Raw genomic sequence first — 24,245 nt, forward strand, 5'->3', positions numbered from 1 at the left:
AAGCGGCATAGTTCATTCAAATCAAATCAAATACAAACTTTATTTATAAAGCACTTTTCATATAAAAATATAACACAAAGTGCTTTACATTAAAACCCAACAAAAATATAAAAACAAGGATGACGGTTAAAATAAACAAGCACAAAAATTAAAAAATAGGGCCCCCCTCCCTGTACCTAGCCCCCCACTCCTTTCACACCTCCCACCCCCTAACTGATGGGGAAAGACAATGAGAAATAGTCTGAGCACGAAAACAAGATTTTGTAAACGCTGATAATTGGAACCTCTCTCTCTGTGAATAGCTGCATAGACAGCCAAATGCAGCATCACAGGCGGGGACCGCTCCACCACAGCTAAGCGGTGATGCAGTTTCCCATCCAGAGCCGCAGCGGCTGAACAGTTTTTTACAATCGGAATGGTTAACAGACCAGTGCCAGAGGATCTCAGGGTCCGCGAGGGTTCATACTTCACTAAAAGATCTGATAAATAAGAAGGCGCAAGACCGTTAAGACATTTAAAAACTGTTAAAACTATCTTAAAATCAATCCTGAATCATATGGGGATTTTAAAATTGGGGCGATGTGAGCCCCCCTCCTGGTCTTCGTGAGAACTCGTGCAGCAGAATTTTCGAGAAGCTGAAGGTTCCTAATGTTGGCTTTTGGAAGACCAGCAAGCAGGGCATCACATTAATCAATTTTCCTCATAATAAAAGCATGTATCAGCATTTCCATATTAGTAAGAGAGAGTAGTGGGCGGACCTTAGCCAGATTTCTAAGATTATAAAAACCAGTTTTAACAACCTGTTTTACATGGGGGATAAAGGTTATCTTAGAGTCGACGATAACACCCAGGTTTTTGACTGTTTCTGAATGACTTAATGAAAGTTCCTGTAGCTTCAGAAACTGTTTCTCTCTCTTGGCTTCAGGACCGATAACTAAAATTTCAATTTTTTCCTGGTTGAGCTGGAGGAAATTATTTACCATCCATAATTTCACATCTAAAATACAGTTAAAAAGTGCTTCTATTGGTTTTGTGTCATTAGGAGACATATCCATGTTCAGCTGGGTATCATCAGCATAGCTATGAAAATTGATGTTGTAGCTTCTGATGACATTCCCCAGAGGAAGCATGTAAATGATAAAAAGCAAGTGGTTTGTATACTGTGATGCATAAAACTGGAGGGCTATTAAAAACAAAGGCATTATGTTCAAAGCTGGGGTACTCATCTACTGAAACCTTGCTACTGCAAAGGAGTTGGACATTATAGATGCAGTACCCCCACCCTTTTGGCCCTCTCTGGTTGAAAATCAAAGCTAAAATTGGGTGGAGAGGCCTCTGTGAGAACAGTAGATGCATCCATGCTCAGCCATGTTTCTGTTAAAAAGAGACCATCAATTTTATAATCTTGGATAAAATCATTTATAATAAAAGTCTTGTAAGACAAAGATCGAATGTTAAAAAGGGCCATGTTAAAAGAGGGGGTTGGAGTAGTTGTGGAAGTTGCTTCCTCAGGTTTTGGTGCTTCCTTTAGTGGACGAAGGCAGTTAATGTTTGCTTTTCTCCCAGCACTTCCCCTCATGGAAGACCTGATTGTAATTATAGTTTTAATGGGATAGACTGGGGGGGGGGGCAGCAGGTCATGGCAAGGAGGCACTGTTGATGGTTGAAGCAGTTTTTTGGGGTATTTGGGGTGGTGACACCAAATCCAGTCAGTCAGTCATTAAAAAAATCCTTGTGGACGGGACTGTTGGCACAGAGAAACTCTGCCTCACTTCCCATTATCAGCTGAGCTCTGTTTACATGCTCTAACATTACCTAACAGTAGCGGTGCAACAAAAACGGAGAGCAATATTGGAGCTTTCCGGCTGTACAGTTGGGAGCCAGATGCCAGCTCGGATGAGGAAAACGTACATGGATCTAGTCGGATGCATCAGAATGGATAGGAGCAGGGAGCTTGTGACCCTCAAATAAACTCTTTTTTAAACAGCATTTTTTTGTTTCCTCCTTATTTGAATAAAGAAATCCTCAGAAATGTATTTGTTGCGCTTAATTTTCTTTATATATGTCCTTCATCATCAGAAAAATAGCACACAAGAAAGTGTTAAAATCACCAAAAACACAACTTTTATTGGAGTTGTTGACATTTTAAAAATTGTATTCTTATCTCTAAGGGGCCTCTTTTTTTTGTGTGGTGTAATGCAAAAAACAAAAACAATGAATCCTTCTTAAATGTAATATAATGCATGCTTGACGCTTTAAACAGATGCAAATTTGTGCAACGATTCACTTTCCCTACGATTTGGTCCAACATACGGTTTGGTTTTAAACCAAGAATTATGGCATCCCTTATAAAAATGTATAAATGTGAGAAGAACCTGAACAGCATGAGCTCTTTAGCTGATTTCAAAATGAACAACTTTTTTTTAATCCTGTTTCCAACCCAAGGGGACTGTGATGTGTGGAGATAACCACTCAGACTAAATGTGCTATCTTTCGTCTAGACACACTGATGTAACTGATTCCTGTGTGCTTTCCTGTATTTGAAAATATCTTTTTTTGCATTTCCACTAAGTGAATTTCCTTTTTCTTTCTGCTTCCTTTCCTCGTTTCTCTCTGTTTGATTAGAAGAAAAAGGCGGAGCAAAAGCACCTATAGTGAGTGAGCTTTTACACCACCCTAAGGCTGTCAGCTGAAGCTAGAGTGGTTGGTAAACCACCATAAAACGATTTGTTTTCATGGACATCAGTGAGTTTTTTGTACTTTAACGTCAAACCTTCAGGACACAAACAGTTTCTGTCTTTGGGCTTGACTGTTGCGGATTGCTGTTACATATGATAAGCCCGGTGGCATGGCAGCAGGCCTTATCGAGCTCAACCAAACCAGGGGACCTGTGATATCGCTGGCAGAAGAAAAACTGGTGTCCTTTATCTTGCTTTTGCTCCCTCTGCAGGTGCCTCTCCCATCTGTCCCACAGCTCAGCTCATTTTAAACGAAGGGGGCCACACAGAAACAACAGGCCCCTGCTGTGGTGCGACATTCCAGACGTGCAGGGAGATTTGTTTTGGCAAGATTTTACAGAAATTAAATTTAAGTGTTTATTTTTAAACTGAAGAGGTCTGTTATCACATGGAAGAGGGCTAATTTCAACACAATGGAATTGTGCACAGCAAAGCAGCAATAGGAAATCTCCTGTTGAGTTTGGACTGCATTATTTTATGAAGTGAAATGGAAACACATTTCAATGTGCACATTTTTTTTTTTGGGATGAGAAAAAAGGCATGTAATTGAAAAGACAGAGGAGAAAGCTGCTGCACAAATGACCAATAAGAAGATTCAACTTTCTAAACATTCAAGGATTCAATATGAACAAAATACAGCCCCTTAATGACAATGATTTGAAGTGTTTAACCCCCATTTTTAAACTTTTGGCATATTTAGATCCTTTTGGGTGTTTTGAACTGCAAATGTCAAAGTGCTAATTGAATAGAGAAAGCAAATAAAGATTTTGGAAGCACGTGTTTCAAGGATTGGTGTCTTTATTGAATCTGAGTCAGAGAATGGTTTGCTGTTTGGAGAATCTGATTGGTGCACCTGCAGGAGGCGGGGACACCAAAGTGCCACATCGTGGTGACTGTGCTGTCCCACTGCTGCTACTTCACTGCAAGAGACAGAATGTGTTTTAGTGCCCTCCATCCGTGACTTCTTCCTCACTGGTCACCGCAGCAATTTGCTGCAATTCATTTTTAATTGGGCACTCCTGCGTTCTCGACTTACAGCACAGTTTGTTTTCACAGGCAGAGGGGCAGTCGGCGCAGGAGGGTCCTGACTTGTAGGGCAGAGACAGCTGGTAGTTTACTCTGTAATGTAGGACAGACCATCAAAAATTTAACACGGCAGAAAGCGGGGATATCACCACAGATACGACAGAAATTCATTCTGAAAGCTCGCAAACAAACTGAAGAGCAGAAGGATAAATAAGAAAGAATCCTCAATTTCATGGAATTGCTTAAAAGAATAAGTGGAGCTCACAGTGGGCATTAGTGTGAGACACTGAAGTACTTAGAGGTGGAAATGGGACAGTAAGCCATGGGACAGCCAATCTGGTTGGAGTTGTATCAAACAACCTGTACAGGGTGCAAAAGCACATCATTTCATTCATTTTAGGTTTAGGCTGGTTTAAATGGAACCTGAATGAATGGGAACTGGTGAATTCTGCTGCACCTGGGTGTAATGCCCAACTACGCCTCCATTAATGAATCCGACTCCATACTGAAAAATGAATCGTTCAAAAGGGGCTCAAGTCCAAGAGGTTTGTTTTTCTAGTAAAATTATTTGAATTGCATAGTTTAAAGGGAGGCTACACCAAATGATTAATACTTTACCCAGATTTAGCACTAGTTCATAGCTTACAAATGCTTTAATATGAAGCACCTCACTTTTATAATTTCAGAGGACTAGCAAACTAAAGTCTGTGGACTTGGGCCCTTCTTGAATTTAACAGTGGTGCTGCCATATTGGATAACTAGTGCTGCCATCTATGGGATAAAACAAAACCCATGCAAGAGAGGCCCAAGTCCAGGAGATTTGCACTTAATATATTTTAAATGTCAAGCATAGTCAATACATTACAACGGACTTAGGACTTTTTTGCACATAATCAGACAGCTTTTCCTTTGACGACCATAGTAACTCTATTTTGAAAAATTGTGGACTTGGGCCCCTTTTGAACAAACCGATTCAAATCTTTCACCTAATTGTACCAGGCCTGGAGCACGTTGGTCCAAGAGTTCTTAAAGCTGGACATGTACAGGTTCTCTCCACAACCACTGGTTGCAAGGAATGAAAAGAGTAGAAATGTACATTTTTCCTTTTTGACCTCATAATCCATAAACAAAATCAGATGATATTCATCATTTTCATCTTTCAGGCTCGATCGGGTCAATTATTTAGGATCAGAGCTGTTGTTTCAGCACACCCAGATTTGTGTGAAGCTCGAATTCATCTAAACGTCTTACAAGAAAACTCTTTAACCTTTGAAGACCTGGCGTCCTTTTGCGTGGACATGACATTGTGAGTTATATTACCACAGCAGTTATAAATGCTTTACTGGGACCCAGTGACTACAAATAAAAAATAAATATCAAGCAATATCTCAGGTCTTAAGGGGTTAAACATGCAGAAGCATAATGAAAAGGAAAAAATAAGTATTAAATCAAAATATTTTGTTGCTATAAATTAGGGGAAGTAACTTACAAAAGCACAGACGAAGTCATAAAGTTCTGTTGACACAAAAACAGATGTAATAAAAAGCTTTAATGAGCTGCAGCTTACCTGAAACTAAAGTCTCTTTATTAAATGATGCTTTTTTAGAAATCAGTCAATATTTTACCATACAGAGGAAGTCTTGTCAAATTGTCTTGAAAATTTGAGCTTGTTAGATAATTTTGGAAAAACACAATTCTACAAGCAAAATTAAAAAATACATAAAATGACATAAAATAAATGGCCAAAGCTTTGAGTGTTTATTGATAGCATGAAACAATAAAAACGATTAGAATTCAAGTTGTTATCGCTCCTAAAGATTTCATTAGGTCAGTAAAAGATGATTTGGTGTCACATGGAGCTTACTGCTGATTTTATGTGGAGCTGGCAGGGCTGTGGGTCATGGAGCAGGTATTGGCCCATTTCTGAGCATTGGCCTCAGCTTCAGTGTTCCATTTCTGTGGGAGGTAAAGACATATACACTTGCTTACACGTTTGTGATCCATAAAGGGTCTTTGATGGTAAATTCATTTTAAAAATGGCTGGTGAGTGTAAGGGAATAAAAATATAAAATAGTTACATTTTTAAAAGCAGATAGTTTTAAGTTTTGTTTTTTTGTTTTTTTTATTTATAAAAATAGCTTTTGGCAGCAGTTAGTTTGTTGTGGAGTCTGGAATCATAAGTGGTGAGTCCCCCTGCGTTCCTCTAGCGTGCTGTATTCTACGCAGAGAGCGCAAAATACTGGCAAGTTGACATGATAGTAGGGGCGCCCTGGTGCATTTTTTTAACATTGAATGAAAATGGGTGGTTTTAGTTTAGAAAAACTTGTATTTTTTGTTTTGTATTTGTTTTGGGGTGCTCCTCCGCCCCCGACAACATTGCCCCCTGGGCCACCGCCCACGTTGCCCTGAGGAAAGACCGCCACTCCTCAGAATAAATTAAGAAAATTACAAATTGTGTTAATTTTCAATATTTCTGATCTCTTTGGAGTAGATTTAAATATGTTTTTGAAGTTTTTGCAGTCAAAATTACACAATTGGTCATGATTTTTCTTTAATTTGTTTAGCTTTCTATTGCTCCTTATAACATTTTTATCTAGAATAATTAGATTTTTTTTCTAAAAAAGTATGAAAGAACCTTTATAATATATGTTTGTCTGATTGCTTTAATTGCATTAAACTCTTTAATTGTTTGCTCCGTGTTGATGCTCCCCTCCTGCGATAAACACTTGTAGGTGCAAGCAGCTGTGCGCATGCGCACAGCCTCCGGCGCCTGCCTTCGCAGACCTCATCATCCTCTCAGGTTGAAGGGAGCATCCTCGTCCACAAGGAGGAATCCGGTTTGTTTGCTTTTGTTTCCGCGCCTCCTCCCTCCGCCGCCGCCGCTGCTGCGAGCTCGGACACCAGCAGGGCGGGAGCAGAAGCCATAAGATGAAGAAACGCTATGTGGACGCGAACAGGCTCCGAAAGATGAAAAAACTGAGAATCACGGAGAAGCTGTCTGAGAGGTAGCTGCGCGCCGCGCCGCGCCATGACGCGCCGTGCCGCGACGCGTCGGCAGGCGGCTTCTTTTGTTGTGGTGCCTGTCTTTGTGTGAATTTCAGCCGTCGTCATCCTGCTCACCTGCATCCCTCCTCTTCATCAGCGCTTTTCTCAGCAGAAGCAGCAGCTTCATCTTGTGACTTCAGTTACTTCAGTGTTTACAGACAGAAAGCAGCAGCTGTGCGATTTCACGTCGGCCTGCTTTTTTTTTTTACAGTCAACCCATCTTCTTTTTCTCTGGATCATTGTTTTTTTTTATCCAAATAAAATCATTTGTTTGCTCATAAATTGAATTTGAAAATAAGAAGTGCCAAAAAATGAAATTTCTTGTTGTGTGTCTGTTAACAAACACCTTGTTGTGTTCAAGTGGTTTACCTGAATCTGCCTGGTTGGATATAAACTAATTACTTTTCTTTTTGTGGGAAAAGACTTGCATGATTGACTGCTTTGTTTCAAAAGGAAATTGTACTCTAAAAAAACCTTTCAGATCCAGTTTCTATTATAATTTCAACACAACTTTTCGTCACTTTTATGATTATGAATTGCAAACAGCTGGATTTTTAAAAACAATTGTATAAATTTGAAAAATTTGAAACCTAAATATTTATTCTAAGATAAATGTTTTTTTTGGTTGGTTAAATTGTGTGAGATAGTTTTAAAAAGACACTTTATTAATCGGAAGGTGTTATCTCAAAGCAACAATGGAAAAGGCAGCTGTAAGTGTGATATGGGGGGGGATGCTGTGGTCCCCCCCCCCCCCCCCACTCTCCTCCAGATGAAATATTGCCATGGTTACCAAACAAAGAAGGGGTGATGTGATGGAAGTCTAAGGATGAGCAGAACAAAGGAGGAAGCCACAGCTTTCTGTTTGGCTTGTGTTTGTCTAATAAAATGATGAAGGGGAGAGTTTCTTACTGTTCTTTGTTCTGCTTTGAGGCGTGGATGAGATTTTTTTAAAAGATGCAGCTGCTTGATTAAAGGTTTAGCTCTGATTTCTGGTCATCTGTGGAGGTTTGGAGCTTGAAGATGCATCATTTCTTTATTGGAATCAATTGTCCCCCCCCCCCCCCATTTTACCCAAATAACTCTATGTATTTGAGAATTATTTCTAAATATGATGAGAATAAGAGTTGGTTTTGCTGCATGTGTCCTTTCAGCGCGTACACCTTTGTGAAGTTTATGGTGATGTGGACGCTGGTGCTGCTGGCAGATTTCATCCTTGAATTCAGGCTGGAGTACTTGTGGCCATGCTGGCTCTTCTTCGGGAGTGTGTACACCACTTTCCACTGCCACGGGCTGGTAAGGACCCCCCGCTGTGGGATTTATAATTCAGTGCAGAGCCTTAAAAAGCTTTGTGCCGTTGTAACATGTGTGCTGTTGGATTTTCTTGTGTTTTAGGTGAAACAGATTTGTCTGCATTAAAGTGATGACACCTTCTTCCTGTTTTTCAGGTCATTTGTGTTGTTTTCGTTTGTGCTGCCTTCACTCTGGACATCTTTTGTTTAATCTTTGTTCCTTTGCACTGGCTGTTTTTTGTGGCAAGCACTTACGTGTTATTCAATTATATATGGCACACAGGTGAGGATTTTTACTTTTGCTGCACATTTTTGCATGGAAGTCATGTTTTCATGCATACATGAGCCTAAATGTTGTAAGAGTAACCCAAAAGACGAGAAAAAGGTTGAAAATAAGTGCAACAATTTTCCTGATTTGTAAAAATGTCAAACCGATGTATTAAATATTATAGTTGAGCATTGTTAGAGATTATTAAAAGCAGTTTAAATGTTTAAGATTCAACTACCGGTTATTTGACCGTTGGGATTGTTCTTTATTTAGCTGCTATAAAATTAAAACAACTTTTTAGCAATTCATAAAGAGTGAAACTTTTTTATCTGACAATAGTTTTTAGAGTTTTACCACACGATCTAAATTTTTTATGCTTTTCTTGAAATCAAAAGTGCATTCTACGATTGGAAAATTATATATTTTTCGCTCAGATTGTGTATTATTTTCCTCCTCCTCAGAAAAGGGCATCTGCATTTCGACAGTGTCCCTGTGGATCCTTCTTGTGTACACAGAGGCTTCCCTTCGACTCAAAGATCTTAATACTTCTTATCCCAATCTGTCTCATCTTTTTGCTGCACACTGGTAATTTGATGTTTTGTTTGCAAAATTGCATGCATTTGAAAACAAATCTTACCTATAATACATGATAATTTTATGTAGATCACTTGCAAGAGTTTTTGTCAACAATCCAGCTTTTGGCTGTGTTAGTTATCCATGTTGCTGGAATTTAAACGGCATTGTTTACTTTCAGCATCGGATACCCCGTAGTTTATCTGGGATTTGATGCCACCTGCTACTTCACCAACGTTTTCAAGCTGCGTATTCAGAAAGCCGTGCAGAGCGAGAACGACTTTCACATGCACCTCCTTCAGCACTCGCTCCCGCCAGGTTTGCAGTTTTACTCCAAAACCGGCACAGATGGCGGCAGCAGTAAGTCATAGCACCTGCACCAAACATTCAGCTGATATTCCTGCTACCAGCAGATTTTTGCTTATCACTCACTCAACAGAAAACTGTAAACATTCTGTGCAAAAGATGGGAAAATATATATTTCTGTTTCTGAAGATGGAGAGGAGTCTAGTGGGGGATGATAATCATATTTATAGTTATTTTAAAACTGATTTTCAGCTTCTTTTTTTTAAAAGGAAACTTCTACTTACATGATTTCAAAAAATTTCCATGCAAAGTTTCTGTATTTCTTCTGATATGTTTGGAAAAATAAACGTTTTTAGTGCTCAGATGGAAAATGAAGCATAAACTTTCACTTATGTCAATTTAATGTATCCAGTGAGTCATAATGTTATAGTTTTGTTGGACCAGGACAATCAGAGGAAATAGTCTAGTCATCAGTAAACTGTTTTAAGAGATTATTTTGATTTGTTTTGTTCACACCCGGAAAACATAATATTTTTTGACTTCTCAGGGCCAAGTGGAAATATTGACCTCCATTCTTCCTGCTGTTTTTGCAGGCTCTAAATGGAAAATCAGGCCTGAGTCGGGTCAGTATCAGTGTCAGAATGGTGCCATGGTGGCCCACGATGACGCACATACGGTGGACTGCCTTCAGATATTCAGCGAGGAGAAACCAGCAGAGAAGGCACCACAGGAGGCCAGGCCAGCTGAATTAAACCGACGGCCACTGCCGTCCAAACCTGCTGTGTCCGAGCCCAAAGAGCGGCTTCACTGTGGGGGAGGAGCCCCAGAGTCTCCTACAAACCTAGAAAATCTACCTCAGGAGGAGCAAGGAAGCAAAGCCACAAAAGGGGCTAAGAACTCCTCACCGAAAGCCCGCAGAGGCAGCACAAACACTCCTTCACCACCTGGAGGAAAGTCGGAGAAGAAGCAGAGGTCGAGCTTCAAAACGATAAGTCCCAGCAGGGATGCAGCGGACAAGAGCACCACCGCTGCTCAGAATTTCCACGCAGAACAGATAAACAAGTCCGTTACTTGTTTTAGGCAGTTCAGTTTAAAATAAATCCATTAAGTCATTCCTAAAAAGATTTTTTTTTTTACATTAGGCTGGAAGCAGAGCTGCGGAGGCTCAAGGGGGACCTGCAGGCAAGTCGACAAAGTGAGCAGGAGCTGCGAAGTCACGTCTGCAACCTAACTAACAGCGAGAGGAGCCTGAGACCAGAAGTTTCCCTGCTCAGACAGTCCAACATGCTGCTCCAGAGCAAGTAAGAGTGGCCCACAAAACCTATTTTACATAATGTTCCTTATAAACATTAAATAAGGATGCATCCACGTAGAAGAGATGCCCTAACAGGATTCTACAAAGATGACTTGGAAATTCACATCAAACTTGTACATAGACTAAACTTTTATATTTTATTTACATGATTTAAAATCCCAAGGAAGCCTTTTTTATGATCATATTGAAATCACTCAGATACTCTATGTTTTTCCACAAAAAATGATATTATTTTTATCTGCTAAAACTGAGTTTATTGAGCAAAATTTAAAATATCTGAAAAGTTTGTGCCATCACTGATGTACTCCCAGTGCATTTAGCACATCAAAGCACTCCCCATCAGCCAGCAGCATCAAATCATCAGCGAGATGAGCATGTCATGCATTCCAGCAGCGACACCAGCTTTGATAGGACATGCTCCAGTTTTTGCAGGAAGCTGCTCTCCTGTGGCTGCAGCTTTCACGGCAAACACGCCTGTATGTTTTCCTGTAAATGTCTTCCCTGCAGGATTCTGTGCTTGACTAAAGCCAAGCAGAAGGACAAGCAGACCAGTGCCATGCTGGAGAGAAAGAGCAGAGCAGAAGCTGAGGCCAGACTCTCTGCTGAGAAACAGTTGGCCGAGCTTCACTCTCAGAAACTGGAGGAGGCGGCAAACGCCGCACGGAGTCTAACAAACAGGTACTTTCTTGAATTAAAACAGCGGTACAGAAAAACTGTATTCAAATGTGATCTAACTTAAGTGCTATGTGTTCTGTTCAAAAGAAGAAAAGATCATCTTAAATCTGTGCAAATAGCAAACACAGCCAACTGTGGCTTAGCTACTGAGGCGACAACAGACTGCAATTCTAGTGGTTTAGTGCAAACTACTACAAACTGCATAAACAGCATCGTTTCTAGCATTACATCCTGTTTGACGCATGTCACGACATTACCATCTACTGTAAATCTGCAGCAGTTTTTCTTCCTGATCATCTAAAGTCTCAGTTTTGAAAGACCCACTCCGATGAAATTGGTATTTTTGCCGTCTTTTTGTGAAATTTTTGTATTTGTATTTTGTATTTATTTATTTAAGGGACAATGCATACAACAAACAGTGTAGAGTACTCTAAAAGTAATGAGACACTGTAAATATGCAGGATTGTAGCCTAGGCTAATTTCCATCCTCTGTCCCGTTCTGACCATGGCCAACCACCTAGAGACTAAAAATAAAATGAGTAAAATAAAGTAAAAAAGTACATATATAGCGTAGAATTGCATTAAATAAATGACATAAAATTAACATAACTCAGATAACATTTGAAACAGTTTCAAATGCATAGTTTCCCAAAATATACATCAATAAAATCGCCAATATCAGAACAATACTATGACAAATGTGACAAATTTTTTCACCCCCCAATGATTTTTTTTTAATTTTTGTTAGCAAACAGTTTTCTGGCATTGTCCCTAAAGTTAGCTATGAGTGCAAGTTTGGTTTTCCAGCAGCCATGATCTTAATTGTTTTGAGAAAGATGGACGTGTGGAGAGCCTTCGAATGCTTTCTGGGATTGTGTTCCAGGTTTGAGAGGCTCCTCTTGATAGAGGAAATATACGAAGAATACTATTTAAAATCAAACTTAAATTGCAATTTTTTTATTCAAAAAAATGCAGTTTAAAAAAAACTTTAGTTGTGGAGTTAAAGCTACAATCTGCAGGCCACAAGCTCCTTGCTCTCCTCTATTCTGATTCTTACTGGATAGCTCCAATATTGCTGGCAATTTTTGTTGCACCTATAATGTTATGTTGGGGGGTGAGGAGCTGTGAGCTAGCAGGAAAGTGTAAACAGATGGGTGTGAGGAATTGGAAACTGGCTTTCTCCATGGACTCCTGCCACTCTGCAGAAACTATGTCCTTGACAACAACATGCTTTGTGATTTTGGCTAAAAATGGCATAATCATAATAAAAAAACTCACCACAAACACTCTTAAAGTAGCTCAAAATAATTGGAGTGTGTCTACATGTAGAAAATCCCTTTAATCCACTTTTTACAACATATTGTGTACTTTTTTTTCTTAGTTTGCTTTATTTCACATGACAGATGTGTGGTTTTTCTTTTCTTTTTTGGAAAAGGGAAATGTAAAAATATGATATGACCACTCAAAACTGCTGTTTTCTCCATCTCCCACATCAGACAGGAACACTGTGAAACCCAAATGTTAAGGAAAAGAGTTAAAGATCTAGAGACAGAGTACAAACAACTGCAGCTGGAGTATCAAGTGAAAGAGAGTCGTGTGCTAGATCTAGAGAGAGATGTTGAGGTATATTTTTACTCTACTTGGGAATGAAGTGTGTCTGTGAGTCTCAAGTGGTCCAGTTCTTTGTTGTTTCTGAGTTTGCTCATGAAATTCTTTTGTGCTCATCTGAGGTTTCTTTGTGTTTATTTTTTGGCCTGCAGTTCACGCATTGCACTTTGTCATCACATCTGTTTGCAGTGTTGCTGTATGATTGTTTGTGATGTCGTGGGCATCTCCTGTAGTGACGTTCTCTCCGTGATGCATGCCAAAATAAAAGCCTGTTCATTTTTAATTTAAAAGATAATTTTTTTAATGATGTCTCAAAAATATTGTTGATGCTTTTTTGAGTCGCACATCAGTGCATCAGGTCTCAAATCAAATCCTTTGTTTCTGAGGGGGAAGCTAAACAGAAATAGGAAATGGTTGGGAGTCCAAAGCCCCCTTTTGTTCTTACTGGATTTTTTCTTTTGCACACAGGCTTTGGGGAAGTATCGCTGTGTGGAGAAAGAGACAGACATGCTGCTGTCTACTCTGACAGCCATGCAGGAGAAAGCTCAGCACCTGGAGTACAATCTGAGCGCTGAAACTCGCATCAAGCTGGACCTGTTTTCTGCCCTAGGAGACGCTCGCAGACAGCTGGAAATTGCTCAAGGTCTGTTCTCTTAATCATAAATTCTATTACCTTCCACTTTGGCATCTGTGTCCACCTGTATAATGAAGTGACATCTTTTTAAAAATAAGTATATTGTCTAAAAGCTAAAGCTTTTTACTCTCTAAATATTTTTTTCTGTTAAAGCACGTTAAGAAAACGTTTTATTCTCTAAAATGTGCTTAAGCATAGCTGTGGGCTCACAATGACTCAGAAGAAAATTTTGTTTTAAATCAAAAAGTAGAAGATTTACCCCCTCGATGCCTAGTGATGCAAATACGCATCAGAACTTACTTTAATTTAGCATCTACTTGAAAGGAAAAACATGGGTTAATTTATTTTTATAATTAGAAATAAAAATTCAGATTTCAAGGGGTGGCAGATAAACAAATCTAGCAAGAGTATTTAAAGATACAACAGAGGTCACTTTTCAGCTTCTCTTGTGCAAAAGATTTAACTGCCGTTCCTGTTTTCTACCAAGAAGTGGTGCAAAAACGAAGAAAGTTTCTTTGGTTTTCTAAAATGCAAACTCATCTTACAAATTTTTTTCCTTCTTTTTTTTTTACTCCATAACTGGGTTTCAATTACCTCTGTTTATCTTAATGCTAATCCATACCAGCTTAAAATGACATAATTCACACTCTTTCCCAGGCTGATACCAAATGCTCATTTGAAGTCCAGTTGCAAAAATTAAAAACTGTTTGTTTGTTTGTTTGTATTGATTTACACAAAGAGGTTACTGACAGAAAGATTCTGACAATCCATTTTGTTTTACTTTACATTTTTAATCTATCGTAATTACATAATTGTATATTTTTAAATAACTTTGCCATATTTTAAGAAAGTTATTATGCTTTTAGATGTAATTACTCAGCCTCATTTTCAGTTTACAGGGGTAAAGTTTGCCCCCTGCTGGTAACTTTTAAAAATAAACGGAATAATTGTAGCGTTTTATTACAGCATGTGAGGAAGATACTCTAAAAAGTAAAGATTTTATTTGAACAGCTTTTATTTTTGGCATTGTATTTCCGATTTGATCACCATTAGTCTCATGATTCTGCAGCTGCAGACGAATGTGAGATTCAGTTGCAGTGACGCTTTGCAGAAATCTCAGTATTTGGGTTTTCTGGGACATTAAAGATGTTTTATCTTCTAGAGTCCCTGTCATAACATGAACCTTTGCTTGTCTGACAGATAAAGTAAAGAAGCAGGACAGGGAGATCCGGGAGATGAAGCGGAAGATCGCAGAGGTGATGGCGGTTAGCCCCGACGTGTCGTATGTGGCTCCTCGGCCACAGGTGCCTCAATACCTCACCAAGCTCCTCAACTCTGAACGCTACATGCTGAATCCGCGGGCGCTGATGTACCAGTGTCTGAAGAAATGAGAGGCCGCTGTGCCGCTTTGACGTCACCTCACCTCCTCTCTTCAGGACCAAAGGAGGGCATCACAGAGCTAAACGACACCAGAGGAGACCGTTCCAGACTTCAAAGGTCAAATGCCTTCTGCTGCACTCTTGGTGCTACCTTGATTTGTCACTCGCTACATTTAGCTCCTCAAAGTCCAATGGTTTTGCTCTAAACCGAGGAATCCCACATGTGGAACTACTTTTATCACTAAATTATAAGTTTTGCAGATGGACGGTGTGATGCTGGACCTCCCTACTCGACTGATAAGAAAAAAGAGTGAAACCAAAACTGTATTTCACTTCTGTTCAATTGTAAACATATTCACATTATTTGTACTTTTAGGTACGTCTACCTAGAAATTGAAGGAACCAAAAGAATACCGCTGCAGCTATTAGATATTTGATAATCACTTTGTAAAGTGAGCATCCTGACATGTAACTGTTTTTGACACAAGTATCGCAATTGTACATTTTTTAAAAACTATTTAGAAAACGTCATTATTGAGTATTTAAACTGTGGAAAAATTTGAAATGGAAAATTTTCACAAAAGTACTGCAGGTTTTTACTTTTTAAATTGTGGCTCCTGCTCTGCATCAGGTAAAAGCAGCTAAATGGAATTCAGCCATAAATGAATGTCAGACCTCTGCTTTGATGATGCAAACGCACAAATCCCAAGTATTTGGAATTTGAAGATGCAGCAAATTTTGTATCAATGACTTCAAAAAGAACTTTTTATTAATTCACCAAACAAATTTGGAAAAAGAAATCAATTTTTTGTGAATTTCTGCCATGAAATGTTTCTATTAATTTGATAAAACATAGAATATTAGGTCCAAATGATGAGTCTTTGAGGAGAACAAGTTTTAAAGGCAAGTTGTTTGTAAATAGGGATTTATTTAAATTGTGCTGAAATTCAGACAAAAAAAATGGTTTTATTCGAGTTTTCAAATCGTATCTTTAAAAATGTGATAAAAAAATAGTTGAAGCCTCGGCTGCTGACTGGGACAGGATACGGAGCGGAGGATTTGTTGCTATGGTAACCTGCTGAGGAGGCACAGTTTAAGGTGTTTCATAGACATTTAGGCAGTGATGCTGTGTGAGGAGGCAAACTAAGCAGCTGTTGCTTCATCCTTGAGCTAAAGCCGAACTATAAAAGACGGTTCATGGATTTAAATACTGTGCCTACATACATTACTTTCAAACTTGGAAGTAAAACACTAATTTAATGTGAAAAAGTAATGTGTTTGAAGTGCTATGTACTGTTTTTCTTTTATCACAATGTAGAAAACTGAAAACCCCACACAGCAAAAAAAAAAAAAAAAAAAATCATAAATGGGATGTGACCATTTGGTAGCTTTTTATTTAGATTGTGTTTCTAATGTGTTTTATATAAAATCTATTTTTTAGTCTTGCTGTACTTCTATTTTACTGCTGTATTTTGATTTTCTAATGTTTGTCAGCATGAAATGTGTGAGCACATTCTATGTACATGACGTACAAGGGCTATCATTTCTAAAACTAACGTTTGCTAATTCCAGCAGGGAATTAGATTTTGTATGATTTAAACTACTGAATTTTGTGTCTGCGTGCACATTATTTCTCTTCAGTCTTCTACAATGTAAAGTTTCGATTTCAAAGATAAAACTTGCTTCTTAATTATTTGCTCATCTGGTAACAAAAGAATCCACAACATGAAGGTTTTTGTTTTTTTTTAATTGAAGGAAGTTGGAAAAAAGGGGTTTTGTGGGGAGTAAAAGCCGTGTGGAGACAGAAGTGTCCAGCATACAGTGTTTGGGATGGTTACGAGCATGCCAGGCAGTCCCACGCCTTATTTACAAAACCCCCATCAGCAACTAGTCACAGCATTGACGACGAGATTCCATCTTTCGATAAGTCCTCTGCTTTTTTCCTAAATCACTCCTGTTGGTGTGCATGAGCTCGGAGGCCACGGGACATTTCCAACAGCAGTGTTACATATGTGCAAACTAGCAGAGATCCCTAGACAGTTGACGGATACGAGTGGTCTGAGCCTGCAACTTAAGAGGCAAAGCTGATGCACAGGATTTCAGCCAAGAACCGAAAAAAAAAAACAGATCTGAAAATTGGAGAACAGAGCCAACTCCAGAAGCAAGTTTATTCCACGCATCACTTTCCATGTAGACGCCAAAGAAGATCCAACCGCTGAAATGCATCTCCAAACAATATCAGTGAGAAAGCTCTGATTGGTGAAACATTCTACTTACTCCACTAATTTCAGTATGATTCGTACATTCAAACACCGGCCTCTTGGCGCTGGGAGCGAGGAACGCACTCGCGGCGGTCCAAATGGTTTCAGATTGTGTTGCCTCTTGAGTTTTTTGTTGTGCGATTGTTGAATTCTTTAGGTGACACAAACGCCAGGTTGGCAGACACCTCCCTCGTTGCTCAAGACAAAAAGTCAGACCCACCAGACTTCACCTCACAACACCGTAACACATGCCGGTATGCAGGACAGACAACTAGCAAACAATTTCAGGTAAAAACTTTTAAAATACAATTATAACACTGACTTAAAGGAAAATATTCCTCACTCGTTTAATTTTGCTTATTTCTACTGTTTCTATATGATGTAAGGAAATAAGCCAAACAGTGAGGACGCTCGTATTTTCTGTTAAGTTGTAACTAGAATTTCCTCTTTCCAAAGAGAAGCAGATGGCTGTACTGAGTGAAAAAAAATATATATAGAAAGCGAAAACCACTTAGTGGCAGCTTTTCCCGCTAGAAGATACAAGGACAGGCGGCAGGATCTGCAGTCAGATCAAGGCTTCCTCCCCCGGTCCACGCAAAGCTTCTTCCGGCAACTCATGGAGCAAAAAGCTAGTCCTGTTGAGGAGCCCGAGGAGGTGCTGAGGGAAGGCCTGAGTCCTGGGCTACGACGAGACCGTCACCGGATTCAGAGAACCGTTTCGGCTGTAAAACTTGGAGAAGGCCTCTTCGAGAACGGACGCGAGTCGCGGCTGGTCGCCCTGAAACAGACGGACGCGTGAGACGGCGTTTTCGGAAACCGCTTCAAGAGGCGGGACAAACTCCACCTACCTCACTGATGAATCCCAGCTGAAAGAGCTCCACCGCCAGCTCCTGCACATTCTCATCTACACAAAGCACAGCCTTTAAAAAATAGGATCATGCAACATATATATCTCAGCAGGACAAATACGTACTTGGTAACAAGTCACAGCTCAAGTGCCTGTTCAGTTTATCCTCAAGTTTTAACAACAAGGTGAGCTGTAAAAAAGAAAAGAAAAAAGATTTACAAAAAAAGCATAAAACAAAAGAAATATGTTTCAAAACCGACTCACATGATGCTTTGTGCCCTCATCAACGGGCTCAATATTACACTGCATCTGAAGGACCTGAGGAGACAAAAGAGGAACTTTTAAATTTTCTTAAATACCAACTTCAATGAATGGTGTTTTTGCCGTGTTTTACATGTTCTTGTGACATTTTTTTGATGACAGAGGATATATATTAAGAAAAGTTAGCTCAAAATTCTGAGTGTTTCTTTTTTCAAATCATGACGGACGAGAAGTAAACAAAAAAATGAAATTTGAAAAAGAATTAATTTGTGGTGTAGAAAATATTAGGGGTGTGTATTGGCAAGAGTCTGGTGATACGATACGTATCCCGATATACGCCTCGCGATACGATACGCATCCCGATATTTTACAAAAACATATTTTCTCTTCTTTTTTTTCTTTAAATATGACTTTGAAAAAACTCTACCTGAATTTTAATGTCTTTCACTGTAATGAAATGGTCAAATTCAGTTTATTTTAATGATCACAATGTTAAGCACTGCAACTGTATCCCATAGATAAGTTGCATTTACCAAAGCAAATTCATAGTGCTTTTATTTTGATAAGTTAAAATATAGAAAGGGAACAGTCAACATTGTATGATTTCCACAATAAAATATTTTTCAGTATAAGAAAAAAACAAAGAATGAATGTGCCTTAACCAATAATTTTATATTGGGGAAAAAATGCTGTTTATTTTCAGCATTAATGTAGATTCTCCAGTGCTTTTAAACGGTTCAGGAGCCTGAATGGTGCTTCAAAAATAAGGGGTGGGACACTGACTCTTTCCAGATACAATAAAGTTTGATGATGAGGCAGCATGACAGAATGAAGGAAAGTTGCTTTAATTTGACAAAGAAGGTTAGGGTTAGGGTTGTTTACATATCAGTCTGCTCTGCTGCACCTTTGTACACATCCCTCTGATCCATCAGGTCACTAAACTAGAATCCATTGCTGGGAGATTCTACAGAACCTTGGCCCGCTTTGCCGATAGCATTTTAGCCGATGCTAAGCGCATTAGCCTATTAAACGCTGCCATGCTTCACTCGTATTTATCTGGGCCGCTAAAAATGACCACAATCCTCGTTTTTATATGTTGCTGGCAGCAACATGGCACAAAGTGTCTGTTTGGTATCCATCCCAAGAAAAACCATGTATTTAATGTCTCATAACAACAGAACAAGCTGCCTCTGGCTACAGTCTTCCTGTTGTCTTGTGTGGAGTAGAGCTGCTCTAAGAGGCTCTGTGTTCTCTGCTTCCAACTAGCGGTCAGAGGTTGAAGTGGACAACAAAAGTCAGACACTGAAGGACGCTCACAAACAATTAAATAAATATCGTTCTGGCAGCATTTTGAATCGATACAAGTATTGCCAAATGAACTAATCGATTTTTTTCTTACACCCCTAGAAAATATGCTGGAAGGAGCACAAGCTCCTGGTTTAACTCCCTTTGCAACGGAGAGGGGAACGGGAGCGGGGTTGCTCTGCGCCAAAACGACAGTTTTTAAAAATTTTGGATAAAGACGACTTGATCTGAATTAAAAGATCACTGGGAACGCTTTAAAATAGATCAAAAGATGTCCGGGGGGGTATTTAAATTGTCATGGTAAGGTCATGCAGGGTCATGCAAAGGTATGGGTGCCAAAACTCTGTGCCAAGTTCTTACCTGTACTGTATTAAAATGCTTATTTCTGTCATGTAAATCACTTGTATTTCAGTTTTGCCATACGATTCTAGCCAATCACTTGACCTTTTCAGCAATTGTGGGCATCTCATGTTGCTAAATATCTTCTGATATCTTATTTATAGGGATTAAAAAAATAAATAAAAAAAAATCGGAATCACAGATATTGTGAAATCTAATGACTGAAAGTGATTACATACTTTCTGAAATGTGTCAACATAAAAATAAAAAAGCTGTCTTTTTCGGCACAACAGCATATCTGAAAAACGTCCGTTTCTCACCTTCCTCGTCTCCACCTCTGCAGGTTCAGGGGTCGGGGACTTTACTGAGGGGGGGACTATGGGTGACTTGACGGCCTCCTGCTGAGGCTGCTGTGGACACGGAATCCCGAACGCGGTCAGAGGATAAATGCCATTCCTGATGAACCAGAGAGAACACAGAAAAACTCAAGACTTGCAACACAAACGCCTTCAATAAAAAACAGAAGATAACTTTATTGGGTTTGGTTTGAAAATATAAAGGACTAAAATAATCTTCTATGGCAAAAATGACAATTCATCAAAACAATACCTAGATTTCCCTTAAAACTATTTCTTGATCATTTTGTAAGAAAAACAGCTCTTTATGATCACTTAGAGTTTATAATTTTATTAGTAAAACTTTTACCAATGTTGCTATCTTATATAAAACAGATGGTCATATTCATTAAAACTTGACTTTAAAAGTTATTAACAAACATGAATTGATCTTTGATTAAATCCTGACGTTTACATCATGTGAAATCATAAATTTGTGAATCTAAATTGATAAACTCTGTATTTTGTAAGCAATAGGAAGCTCACCGAGGTGCATAACAAACATTCAAGTCAGAAACTTTACATTTTAGATTTATTCATGTTTCTATGAGCTAAAATGTTGTTGTTTTTTTTACCTCACGTCTTCTAAAAATTTGTCCAGCTCGAGGGCAGGAAACTGGGAGAGCCTGAGAAGTCATAATGAGAAATACTGTGTTGATCCAAGACTTTTTAGAGAAGAGATATCCAGCTGTTTTTGCAATTAAAACATCATCTTACTTCATCTGGACGCCATTCTTAGCTTCAACAATAACCAGGTTTGGGTCCATGTTCTTCGTCATCTCCTCTAACGCGTTTTCTGGAATCATGTCTGCACATTTAGGGACAAAAATTGAACATTTCCTGCTTAAGGAGAGTCCTAGACACAAAATATTGAGATGTTTAAACAGTGGACTCACGCTGGTGGCTGACGATGCAGTGTGCAGCCAGTAGCTTCAGTAATGGTACCTCGAACAAGGCCTGGTGGAACAGCAGCTCCTTGGCTGTGGGTCGTTTGCTGGGATCGACTTCCAGACACTTCTGGATGAATTCCTGAATGTGCAGTAAAAACTAGGAAAAATAAGCCCACTTTTTGCACAGTTTTTCTTGATGCAACCTGGATTTTTCCTCACTGACCCGCTGCAATGGGTCCTCTAGCGACTGAATGGCACTGTTTATGGCTTCTTGGGACACGTAGGAGGAATCTCCGTTACTCTGGATTTCCAACACAGCCATCTGAGGAGGGGAGGAACGAAGAATGAGGCCGAGAACGTCCCATAAAAGTGTACGCAGAACAAAACTTTACTCTCTGCAACTTAAAAATGTTCACCTCTAAGGCGCACATTCCAAAGGAATAAATATCCACCGCTGTGGTAACGTTGGCAACAGCTGCAAACAAATAAACACACATCAGCATCATAGAAACACTGTTTCACCTAGGAATAAATGACATTTCCTTTCACCTCCATATTCTGGAGCAAAGAAGTGAAGGCTCTTCTGCTCTTCCCGACAGGTTTTCACGTGGTTGTTGATGGTGTCCGGAGCAACTGAGAGAAGAACACTTTAATAACATCCTCGCCCAAGTGATTACTTAAGGAATTCGCTGCAGAGAAGATGGCTAAAACCCACCAGAGCCAATCTTGATGAGGCCATTGTGCTGGATGAAGATGGTGTCACAGGTCAGGTTGCCGTGGATGATAGGAGGATCACAGGAGTGCAGGTAGCTAAGAAGATGTGGCAAAAAACTTGGGTGACAAATAATCTCCTAAAATCCAATTTAAGAGGTTTTTATTTCCACAGGCTGGAAACTGCTTCATCATTTAACAGTGACTCACCTGAGAGCAGAGAGAATCTGCGTGCACCAACGCTTCCAGGCCTGTTAAATGGAGAAAAAAGTCATAAAGAAAATGATTTTTTATTTTAAAGGCAAAATGGGATTTCTGATCAGTATTTCTGATTTTGTCATTTCCAAATCAGTTTCCAGACCATATTTCTGCAGAATTTCACACCTTTTCATTCATGGTTTTGTGATTTTTCTTTGTCTTCTTCAGAAACTGTTTGAGGCTTCCTGAGGACATGTACTCAGTGATGAAAATGACCTAGAAAACAAAAATGAAATGGGGATAAAACAATACAATTCATGTAAGAAGGAGATCATTTATTTTGTGTTTTAACTTCCTACCCTGGCTCTGTTTTCCTTGACATCTGCCCAGTATTTGTGGAACTTCACGATGTTCAAATGTTCCAGTTGGATCAAATTGTCGAAAACAGCTTTGACTTTTTCCTGAAAAAAACAACACAAAAAAGCTTTTAAGATACTTTAAAAAGTGAATGACTTCTCAACAATATTGTGAACTAATTTAACCCCAAAACACTACCCTCGTTCCAATGTTTTTATTCAAAACACCTAAAACGTATCAAAGAATAATTGAGTGCAAGATGTCAACATGATTGAAATATGTTTGTTTTGTATAAACACACATCTGATTCATTAACACTTAACCATACATTTAACAGAGAGGCCACTGGCCCAAAGAGTGCAAACAATGAGCACATTTTTTCCATTACCTCACCACATATACAAATCATAACATGAACTCTGACCATTGCAAGCATAGATTTTGTGCTAATGTTATCTCCAGCTCATTCTAAGGAGGTGTAATAAAGCTGGAATAAGTGTTGGCTTCAATGGCCGAGCTTTCCACCCACCTCCTGCAGCTTAAAGTTCTTCCTCTCTGAGAACATGACCTCATTCCACACCACCTCCACTCCTTCTTCCGTGTCCATGCCCAAATATGCATTATCAATACCGGGGACGTTGCGCTGATTCACCTTTATGGGGAAAAACAAGAAAGTGATGCGTTTATAGTAAATAAATATACAACTTTTTACAATAATATATTGTGTTTCCTTCTCCTACTTCTTCTCTGCGTTTCTGCCAGCGTCCACAAGGGCTTTCCTCCAAAATCTCCGACTCATCCTCACTCTCCTCTTCTTCATCCTCCGTGTTGGCAGCCGGAGGCTGGGTCACCATGGACACCGGGGGGGACACGGATGACACGCCTTGGCCTGCAGGCGCAGCGGCCGCGGACTCCGGCTTCACTTCCTGGCCGCTGTCCGGGCCGTGTTTGCTCTCTCCCTCGGACATATTCGCTGTCGGGCTCTGCAGCCTGTTCCGCGACACAGAGATGCTCAATTTCCAGTGAAATATCACCCGATAAATCCGTCCGGAATACAAAAACAACAATAACAAAAAGCGATAGCGCCGTGGAGCTAGTTTCAATTCACATGTCATGTCACTAGTTCGAAGCCGTAGCTATTCTAAAGGTTAGCAGGGAGAATAACCCAATACACAAAGTGCAGAGAAATACATTTATCACAAATACAAGCAGATATCCGTACAAACCTGCTAAAGTTGGGGAATGTGTCGATGCCAGCTCCAGTTTATCAGATTTCCACCTTGACAGACCAACCCCCAGAAGGCTGCTAAGCTCCGTTAGCCTTAAATCTGACCGGGTTCTCAGCGGAACTGCGTGTCGCTACTTCGGTAACACTTAATTTATCTGTTGACAACAACAAAAACCATCCGAAAAACCGTAAAACAAAACTGAAAATCTGCTTTTAGTCTATTAAATCGAAGTATCCCACGATGCTGCTAGCTAGCTAACTAGCTAGCTGTATCGCTGCTACTTCTCAAGACTCACAGATGTGTGCTTCTGCTGCCACTGTGATAAAACAACACAAAACGCGTTTACTGATTATTAATATTACAAAAGAAAGTCGACATCAAAAAACAAAAATATGTGAACTGAATGTCGTCAAACACAACAGCTGACTGTCTTAAAGAGCTCGCTCAATATTTAGCCACCGCTGATGGCGACAACTTCCAGATGAATGCTGCTCCTGATCTGCACGTCACAGGCCAGGCTGGTTGCCAGGTAGCGCTCGGTCATCCCCTATTTTAGTTGTTCAACATTTTACTAGTGAATCCAGTACTGTCTTTTA

General features: G+C 39.5%; 2 protein-coding genes across 2 annotated transcripts; one reads left to right on the top strand and one right to left on the bottom strand.

Annotated features, from left to right (window-relative positions):
* Window positions 1–6,531: 6,531 nt before the first annotated feature.
* On the top strand, window positions 6,532–16,546 carry LOC101157266 (macoilin-1). Its single transcript, XM_004083567.4, has 11 exons — window positions 6,532–6,769; window positions 7,961–8,102; window positions 8,255–8,381; window positions 8,828–8,951; window positions 9,121–9,299; window positions 9,839–10,307; window positions 10,388–10,546; window positions 11,068–11,238; window positions 12,732–12,858; window positions 13,312–13,486; window positions 14,678–16,546. The coding sequence occupies exons 1-11, from the start codon at window positions 6,693–6,695 to the stop codon at window positions 14,866–14,868; spliced, it is 1,941 nt and encodes a 646-aa protein (XP_004083615.1). The 5' UTR covers window positions 6,532–6,692; the 3' UTR covers window positions 14,869–16,546.
* A 40-nt stretch (window positions 16,547–16,586) lies between these two features.
* LOC101169578 (nuclear receptor-binding protein) lies at window positions 16,587–24,145 on the bottom strand. The gene is made up of 19 exons (XM_011491565.3): window positions 23,945–24,145; window positions 23,647–23,803; window positions 23,161–23,410; window positions 22,950–23,072; window positions 22,423–22,524; window positions 22,250–22,339; window positions 22,076–22,116; window positions 21,870–21,964; window positions 21,704–21,787; window positions 21,571–21,629; window positions 21,378–21,476; window positions 21,161–21,293; window positions 20,982–21,072; window positions 20,840–20,890; window positions 20,190–20,325; window positions 18,229–18,282; window positions 18,091–18,154; window positions 17,966–18,021; window positions 16,587–17,895 (listed from the first exon to the last, which is right to left on the bottom strand). Exons 3-19 carry the CDS (start codon window positions 23,386–23,388, stop codon window positions 17,800–17,802), a joined length of 1,602 nt encoding a protein of 533 aa, XP_011489867.1. The 5' UTR covers window positions 23,389–23,410; window positions 23,647–23,803; window positions 23,945–24,145; the 3' UTR covers window positions 16,587–17,799.
* Between the last annotated feature and the right edge of the window lie 100 nt (window positions 24,146–24,245).

Source organism: Oryzias latipes, chromosome 24, assembly GCF_002234675.1.
Source record: "Oryzias latipes chromosome 24, ASM223467v1".
NCBI classification, from domain to species: domain Eukaryota; kingdom Metazoa; phylum Chordata; class Actinopteri; order Beloniformes; family Adrianichthyidae; genus Oryzias; species Oryzias latipes.